The 9,853-nt window shown below is 35.4% G+C and overlaps 1 protein-coding gene across 2 annotated transcripts; it reads left to right on the forward strand.

The window, feature by feature from the left end:
- Positions 1-846: 846 nt before the first annotated feature.
- Positions 847-1,763, forward strand: LOC144476968 (uncharacterized). 2 transcript variants are annotated; one of them, XM_078194320.1, is made up of 2 exons: positions 847-959; positions 1,025-1,763. In XM_078194320.1, exon 2 carries the CDS (start codon positions 1,055-1,057, stop codon positions 1,676-1,678), a length of 624 nt encoding a protein of 207 aa, XP_078050446.1. In that variant the 5' UTR covers positions 847-959; positions 1,025-1,054; the 3' UTR covers positions 1,679-1,763. The 2 variants fall into 2 exon arrangements, with proteins under 2 accessions (XP_078050446.1, XP_078050447.1); XM_078194321.1 differs by having other exon boundaries at positions 1,028-1,763.
- Positions 1,764-9,853: the final 8,090 nt, after the last annotated feature.

Genomic DNA, 9,853 nt, shown 5'->3' on the forward strand with positions numbered 1-9,853 from the left:
CCGTACAAAGGTTTTGAGACTCTGTGCGAGTCCCTGCTACTCTTTGTTCCTGAGTACTCTGGTACTTGGCGTGTTTCCTTTTTTATGTACTCTGCTTTTGACTCTGTCGTCTTCGTGGCTGTTCGCATTCCACGAAGACTCCTATCCTTACTTTTTCGTTCGAGGCGAACACCTATCAGCCAATACGAAATTTGTTGCAAAAGATCAAGTACCGCCCTTCGGAATGTTGTTTCCGAAGGTCGATGCCTTGGGTTTCCCCCAAATTCGCTGGCTGCACAGGGTCGCTTTTACGTACGTTAATTTCCACGGTACACGGAGTTTATGATACGTCAAATGGCTATTGAGCACAAGGTGAAAGTCCAAGGGTCTGATGTCTCGTCTCGGGTTTGGTGTCTTTCTCCTGGTTTATGGTGCCAGATGCTTAAAATACGTAAATTGCCAAAACGGCCCTTGCAGCTCAAAAATAGCCAAGAAGTCACGTACGCATCATAAACCCAATCGTTATAGAATCCTTAACTACTCAAATTCTTTATGTTGGACATTTTAAACTTTAACAAGTTTCTTGTACCAGTTGCTCAAAATGGTATCATTATAACTACATAACTATTCATCTTAAAAATACAAAATTTTCAGCATTTGTTAACAAAAATTAATGAAAACTTCAATATTCAAGTTAAACAATTCTAGCTCTTATTATATTCTTATCATGTTTATCTATCTGAAACTATATCGTGGAATCAGTCTCTGTATCTTTTTATTAATTTCTATCATTCTCTATCACCCTCTATCATTTTCTATCACATTTTATTACCTTCTAGCAGTCCTTTTACTAGATTCTCCATCGACTTAAGAACGTTGAGATCAGTCCACGTTTCAGCCTTCAAAGTAAAATCAACATATTTACCAGCGCAGTAACTCGATTCAACAAATACAATTAATTCAACTCAACCGGTCAAATTGTAAGTATTTTATTGTTCAAATTCGATCGCAAGTATCCGTAACAATACGATTTAAATGAAAATAGCAGAAGCGATTCGTCGGCGCTTGGCACAGCATGACCACAAGAAACACGCAAGTAGAAATCCTCTGCAAGAAATGGGCTGCTATAAAATCTCAGCTGACAGAATTCGAGGAGATTTTACGGGGATTCTGTGATTCTTCAGACATAGTGGGATTAACCTGCAGACTTCGACGTCTGATGAAGGTTTATGCTCCCTTGAACGATATTCAAGCAGAGTTGGACGTTCCACAAGAAGAAATCGAACAGGAAGAAGAATGGCGCGCCATGGAGGAGCGATACATGAAAGCTGTCATCGCGGCACAGAAGCTGTTGTCAGCATCCCAGACCGGAACTGAAATCTCGGGATTTCTTGGAAACGTAGATGTTGATGAGAGATTCGTCATAGAGCACGTGCATTCCATCGTGAAAATTCCGCCGATGATCGACGAAACGGCAATCGGTTTACGAGAGTTTGTAATGAACGTCGCGCACCACCTTACCTGTCTCGAGCATTACCGCGCATCGCTCGAATCTTGGGACGCTATTCTTATGGCAATTCTGTGGCCCAAACTCACAGGACGGATGAGACACGTTTTCAGCTGTACGCTTAATGACGAGGAGCCACCCAAAATCCAGCCGCTGTTAAGATTCCTCAATCAGCGTGCGAGAGATTTCTAGAGTAAACTTGTCATACAAAAGCTTCGCCTCTCATATTCCTGTCATAATGTTATTTGATAAATAAAGTATGTTCATTCGACAAAGAGTTGCTACAGTGACGATTCTGGTACTCTTGTGTGATGTACAGTGAGTCAAAAAGGTATTGGCACAAACAGTTTTTTTGACTTTCTTGAAACTATAAAGTAATCTATTAACATTAACTATGTTTATTAGGGTCTTTTGATGCATATAAATAGTATGTTTACTGAAAAGTCTCAGTTATTTGTTATAAGGAAATAAAGTCGAGAAAACGAAAATTCCAGAGTCAAAAAAGTATTGGCACAGGTACAATATTGCTATAAGAGCAAGTGTTGTTATACTTGATAAACTTACTTAATATTTGGTGCGCATGCCTTTAGCCTTAATTACGGCCTGTAATCGATTAGGTATCGATTCGATAAGTTTTTGCATAATTTTCGATGAAATGTTAGACCACTCTACCAAAAGCGTCGCTTTGAGATCATTTTTATTTTTAATTTCCCTTTTCCGTACTTTTAAATCTAAAATATGCCAAAGATTTTCTATCAGGTTAATATCCGACAATTGAGGCGGTGTAAGAAGTTGTTTTGATACATTGTACAATAACCATTCCCTTGTTTTCCGTGTCGTGTGGTTCGAGTCGTTGTCTTGTTAGGATCGAAACAATTCGTTTATGCCCATTTTTGTTGCACTCGTTAACAAATTATTTCGCAACATGTCGATATAGACGCTTGCAATCATTGTATCGTCAATAAAAGCCAAATTTCCTACTCCATGATATGACATACAGCCCTATACCATGACGTGACCACCACCGCGTTTTACCGTAGGAATAGTATTCTTTTGATTTAATTCGCTGTTCGGTTTCCTCCGTACAAATCTTTTTCCATCAGAGCCGAAAAGATTAAACTTGCTCTCATCTGAGAAAATAGCCGTCTTCCATAATTCCATTGACTTACTTGCATATATTTTTGCAAACCTGAGCCGTTTCTCCCTATTCCTCTCATTAATGAACGGTTTTTTTCTCGCTGCTCTACCATAACTTTCCGCAGAATGTAAAACATTTCAAACTGTTTAGGCATTCACTTCCTTTCCCGAATATGTTGCGATGTCAACAGCTAAACTTTTGGCACTTAAAAAAGGATTTTTTATTGCTTCTTTGATGATACTTATCACAGAACATAAGAAATATAATGGGCGTTTAGTATTGCATTCTGCACATCCTAAAGATGAAAAAGGTCATATCAACACAAGTCCTAAAATTCTTCGTTTCCTAACCCTTAGGGCTCTAAATACTCCAGGCCGAAACGGTCAGTAGGGACGGCGCGCGGCTAGTGCTGACGGTCGCTGGGGACGGAATACTTTAATGCTAGACTGAACTTAGTATTTAAGGCGCAAACAGTAATAAATTGTAGTAATCTCTTTGCACGGGGTTAAATAATTAAAGAGTGTTATTTAAATTACTAACGAGCGCCCCTGTATTATTTTTGAAAAAAAGTAACTGCATATTTATCGAAAAAATCGACATACGCATATATGCGCCCTTAGTCCACGCCGATGACTTAGAGTAAACGCATATCTGCGTCCTTTGGCCCCAACGGCGACTTTCGCCAAACGCATACATGCGTCCATAGAGCCCTAAGGGTTAAATAAATAGTTTGTATTTACGAGATTAGATTTTAAAGATTTACAACTTGCAAAAATTGCTGAAAATGACTTCTTTGTGTCATGATGGTATATGCCTCGCATCTAGATGTCATAGATGTGTACTTAGAATTTTGTCTTGCGCTTTGACAATTAAATCTTTTAACGTTGCGACATTTGACTCTGAGTTAGGTCATGACTAGTTTATTTCTCAAGCCAGCGTAGTAGCTACGGTTTTCATTAATATTATGAAAACTACTTAATGGTCAAAGCTAATATTTTATATCATTCCTCCCTCTTCAAGACGTCATCTTGATCGGCGACAGGTCTACTTTGGAAGTTTACCCAAAATAATATGGTAGTCTATAGTTGGCAATTATGCTCTACGATTTATAAAAAGGTCCGTCTATGCTTAGCGAAACAGAATAGTCCTCACGCAACGAGAAAGTACCTTTGTGTTTACAATTCCCCTCTTACTAGTTACCCCACTGTCGCAACTATCGGTCGCTACTTGTGAAAAACGCGGACGAAGATCGACGGCGATCAATAGTGTGACCAATAGCTGCGGCAGTGGGACAAGTAGGCAGAAAGGTTCCTTCTTGTCGTGCGAGGACTATGTATAACTGTTCTTCAAACAAAATGCATATGCGTAGACTCTGAAACAGAAAGCTAGCATATGCGAGTTCACGTGAATTTCCCGCGTTAGGATTATGTTACATGGAATTCCTGAGGTGGCGTGTAAAACATACCTTCTACGAATATGCAAACATAGCATAGTTTTCCTTCATTTCAGGAAGTCCTCTTAGTGCATAGACAAACACGCAGCTTGAAGTTTACCATATGATAGCGCACTTGAACTGCGTTTACATATTCTTCAGTGCTTCGTGAACATGCTCGAAATTATTGCGCCCAATTTCGTCCCAATCTTTGTCGCCTCGCTATCCTCATGACTAAAAGCTTACTTCCAGTGAAAACGAAATCAGTACAGTTTTTAATCGTAAAAAAATGTTAAATATAAAAGTTATTCGATTCCGAGGGAGAAATACAACTATATTTTTTTAATCGCTTTGAAGATTATCAGGAGGATAACCCTGTTCCTTGAAACGGAACCTATATTTTTATTTATAGATTTTCAAATTTTACTCGATAAGGAAATTTAATAAAATGCAAAATTTGTTTACACACGAGATATCCTTTTCTTTTTTAATTTCTTTACCATTTTATCTTAGGAATGACGATTGTTTATTCTTTTGAATTTTTGCGTGTCGTTCAAACACATAAAGATTACTCCCCGAATAACTTCCAAAACGATGAAAAACAAAAAATAAAAAAAATTATTATATTTGCCCCTTGAAATCAAGTTGTTGTATTTTCGTAGAAGCCGTGCATGGAATGAGTAACTTTAATTTTCGGACATCAATTAAAATGCAACTAGTTTTTTCAAATTGAACGAAATGTCGTGAACCTTGTTAGAAAGTTAATAGTACTAGTTTACTAAACTTTTTTTAATGAATTTTTAATGAATTTTAATGAAATTTTCATCGTATATCATTGCGCAGCTACCAAAATGTACAAAATGCATTGTTTCAATACCCGTGCTAGATAAAGTTGAAAAACATATATTTTTTTATCGTTTCCTGTTACTGAAAACAATTACTATTTGTACAAACAAGTTTTTACTCACTGTTTAGTTTATCAATTGTGTAATATCTTAATATACACTCACAAAATCATTGAAACAGTAGTACATATAACTTTGACTTCTACGCCACATTCAAACAAATATGTATTGAAAAGAAAAAACCTTTTACGGTATGTTGAAGTAGAACTTATGTATGCCCATATACAAAAATAACTTTCGATTTAGTGCATATCAAAAAATATAAAAAACGTCGTATTTAAACACCACATAAGTAATGTTCCTCGAATTTTTATTAGTAGCTCAATGCCTTTATTATTTAATAATTATAAATTTGACATTTTAGAAATAATTACTTATTTATGTTTGATGCCGTTTTATATCTACATTTCACACGATTTTATAATTTGTTTATAGTATATGTATATATTTTTGCTGCAACTTGTATGACCGAATCCATTGTGCGGGAATGACTGTGCTAATATAATTTGCTGTCTTAATTTGTTAATACATTTGAAGAAATGTGTAAAATTGCTATACGTTTTCGGTTGATTCAAATTTTCGAAAAATGCATTCTAATTTTACAGATTGAAGAAAGAGAATTGGTGGAAAAAGTACAACTGAATCTTGTTAACGCAGTAATAGTTACCTTTATCCTACATACCTACATCGATCTATATTTGAATCAAAATTGTGAATCTCATGCACCATTTCGACACGAACGTAATACATTCGATTTACCTGAATGTAAATGTACCCATTGTACCGATCTTCATTGTTCCACGAAATGCATGTAATGTTCATTTATGTAAACACCTTCATCTCCATGAAAAATCGTAGATCTGCTGCTGGCGTATGCAAAGTCAGTTGCTTAAATTAAATACAGGAAGTATATATCTTTTTTAATCCAAAATATAGATGGCTATATTTGTTCATAACCCATGCGCAACGTTAATATTTGGGCATCTTTTAAAACGGAATAAGTTTTTTAAAAATTCGAGCAAGTTGCTCGGCCCAATTGTGGAGAAGCTTTTTCTGTGTAAAAAGCGTTTACTTTCATATCTTACTGTATATGCGACAGGAACAAGTTATAGCAACAAATTTAACAATTTGTAGAATTGCCTTTAGAACAGAAATAGAAAGTAAGTGAACGAGTAAAGTGAAAGCAATTGAAACATGAAAATAGAAGATATTACGTTACCATTACAAATTCTAGACTGCGGTGGAAGTATGGTATCGAGATGAATCCAATTATCAGAAGTAAATAATTCTTGCGGTTTAAAAAAATAATAACAATCATTGCCATTAAAATATGTGATACTCGCATACACATGAAATATTTTGTATATTCGTCCTGTTTCTATTGAATTTATAATAATTTATTTCAAATAATAATAACCTACAAATATTTAACTAATAGAAAATAGCAGTTTCCAATGATAATAACTTGACATACACAACAAGTAATATAATCAATAATTCAACCGTCTTCCTCATTTCTCATTTAAAGCTGCAATCCCTGAAAACGTCCTTTTACACAACACTCGTCAATTGATATTTATTTTTTGCGTAAAATTCCATACCAACCACTACATGTGCATATACTTCTATCGAGAATAACTGTACAAAATTTCATGGTACCGTTATTTTTATATATTATTTAATACAAGTTTCAGTGGCGGCGCTTTTAAGAACAACGCAATCAATCGATGTTGATTTTGAGTGTGTGTTAATGTTGCTTACTGTAATTACAGATATCGAAAGAAAGCAAGCGAAATTTCGCGACTAGCGACCACTGGAACTTATCCAAGTTAGAATTCAGCGATGGTCTCCCTTTCGAACAGTTTCGGAAAAGCCGTTGCGGTCGATACCTATTACGCGCCAGCCAGTTCATTTTGGCGGACGAAACAACTTGGTTCCCAGTGGTCAAATTTTCGTGAAACTTGATATCGATGTGGTATTGATAAAGCTACTATCGCAAAAAATTGTCAGCCGGATCCAATTTAGATTGCATTCGAATCGTTCTACAAGGAAACCTTTATACACTCGTGTGGAATACTATTGGTTTAACTTTTATCGGAAACCCTGGAAATGGTTACGCGTATCCCGCGAAATTCGTCCGTTTCATCATGCTCATAGGATATCAAAATACCTAAACTTCTCTTATTTATCAGATGACATCTGTCGTCAAGAATTTCGTACTCTACAGCAAGATTTCTGTACAACAGCCAACGTTTATTTGTCATTGGTGATAATTTGAATTATCACATCAAATAGTTTTCTTTTATAAATCATCCACTTGGCTGCGTCGATATATTTAGAAGATTTTGTTATAATTACACTGAGTGTAGTTTTCTTGGCAATTGTTCCAGAATCATCCGAAAGGGTGCCACATTTACGAATATGTTACTAGCAGCATTTTGACATAAATCGTAGGAGGAGTATATTTATTATAAGATGTAAAATTGCCATTTCCTTATGACGCGTATACACGTCATACGCAGCTAACAGGTTAATAAGAGGCAGGCGTGCAAGTAGAAGTGCTAGCTTTGGAAGAGAGAGAAAGTATTTTCATGTGCCATATTTACATATTCAAAAGAATGCAACAAATCATACATTTCTAAGCGTTAATGAAAGAAACAAATAATTCGCAATATAACTTCCTAACGTAAGTTATCGTTTCTAAAAGAATAGCTGCTATTTTCCCCACTCACAATATTAACTCATCCTGGCTAGCTAAAAGAAAGTCTTTACTTGGTAAAATAAACTTCAAGTTTCCGCCTTTGCTCATTTTTAATAGAAGTACTTGTTACTATTTCCCGTCTTTGCTTGCGCTCAACTTGGGCAAGTTCACCAATTTAATATCATTTTTCGCAGGTAGTAGAATAACAAATTTCTAGATTCCCAAAATATTGAAAATGTTCCGAATTCAGAAATTACACTTGATGAGTCACGTTTTAATGGGAAGAAAAAACACAGCAACGAAGAAAAAAGGAAATATACATATAAAAAAGGTGAAAAGAAAAACTCATGTCACGAAGAAGAGCTTACATTATCTTAAAACGTACTGTTCAGGGGGATCATTGTGCAACAAACTGGGTACACAGACAATAAACTACGTAAACTGACGCCAAAAGCCAGAATAGTTACAAAACATTTGATGAACAATATATTATTCGGTGGAGTTGTGGGAAAAGATAATAGTCATCCACAGCAAGAAGAGTATTTCGTTTCTGATATTTTAAAAATTGGTTGTATCCATAATAAATACCTTTATTATTCAATAATGATATTAAATGAAATAGTAAAAAGTTAGTATAAAGTCTCACGCACGATGTCTTTATTAGTTAATTAACTAATTCTTAATTATGAATACAATCCTCCACCGCCAACAAATAATTATCATATATTTGAATAAATCTTCTCCACCACCTTATTTTTTCCTTTTTTCAATTATTTGAGACTGTTATGAAATATATAGCTTCCGCAATGACGTCTAAAGATATGATGCACGTAATACTTTGGTAAAGTTAGTTCCGTCTCGGTCACATACAAATATTGATGACAGTGCGCGCGGTATCGTACGGCATTCGTTTGTACAACATCAAGATTACGGCGCGATAAGATGCCACAATGAAATCGCATCTCAATAGAAAAGCTACGGGGCGAATGTCGATGATAATAGATAAGAAAGTTCGTTGAATTAAATACAGAAAAATAATAAAGTAATAATGAAAAATATGATTTTAAAAATAAATGGTTTTAGAATAAATTGACGGTTAATTCGTAACGAGAACGCGAAGTCTGCACGAAAATCTGAGTCGCAATAAAGCATTCAATATCAGAAAAAGCATCACGGAACTGTATCGCCACTTGAACGCTTCCATTGAATTACATGTGCGGTCGGTGTTCGTCGTACACGCATCGCGATACAAGCAGCCACATATGGAAAGGGTCTTGGGACACGCCATATTGCGTTTCCTGAGAATTTGCAGGAAATTTAAAGAGAGCGTTCACGTCGTCGATGATCGATTGCCAACGTCGATGATCGCAGCTGCTATCTAGCAGTCTCTGAAGAGTCCCCACACATGATGCTTCATATCATTAACCCAAAATCGATAAAATTCCAAAATGCATAAATAGCAAAACGACAGTCTTTCGAATCTAAACAAATTCATTGAACATAACGCATGCTAAAGCCAGAAATTTTGCAAATTGTAAAATGGTAATACATAAAAACATGTGGGCAAAAGATGAAGTCGAAAAGGAAATCATATGAAGGTGCTTTGCCTGCCCCCTTACTACTGCGAATTAAATCTGATCGAGACGATTTCAGCGCAAGCGAAAAATTAACCGCTCATGATGTAACCTCGAAAGTTTCTCATGTAAAAAATAAGCTTTCCTAGTCTCTCGAAGATGCTACGTTTGAAAATTGGATCAAATGTGTGAGATCGCAATATTGACTCATTAATAAAACCATTCGTTCCTAATTAAAATTTTGCTAATTCAACCACTGAACAGCTTTCCATAATATAATTTCTATTTTTATTTGTTCCCTTATTTACATTATTGTGTAATAATATTAATATTTCATTAATAGTATCTCACTAATACTTAGTATAAGTGATATTTGGCCTATAGTAAATTATTTTTTTCTTGTGCTATACTGGGCTCCCGACACTATGTTTTACTTATGTTTTTACGGCCCTGGTTTACTCGCTTGCAGCTGTTTATATTTTCTGCCATTTCTCGGAAAATGTACTACAGTATGTACACTGGAATGAAAAATTATCTAATTGCATTCGAGATTTCATGAAGTTATAAATTAATCTTTTCTTTCGTATTATCAGTTTGACGGCAGAAGTATAAGAGAA

Source organism: Augochlora pura, chromosome 11, assembly GCF_028453695.1.
Source record: "Augochlora pura isolate Apur16 chromosome 11, APUR_v2.2.1, whole genome shotgun sequence".
NCBI classification, from domain to species: Eukaryota; Metazoa; Arthropoda; class Insecta; order Hymenoptera; family Halictidae; genus Augochlora; species Augochlora pura.

Bases quoted from the DNA above. Each gene is read 5' to 3' on its own strand.
- LOC144476968 (XM_078194320.1), top strand. From the start codon at position 1,055: ATGACCACAAGAAACACGCAAGTAGAAATCCTCTGCAAGAAATGGGCT.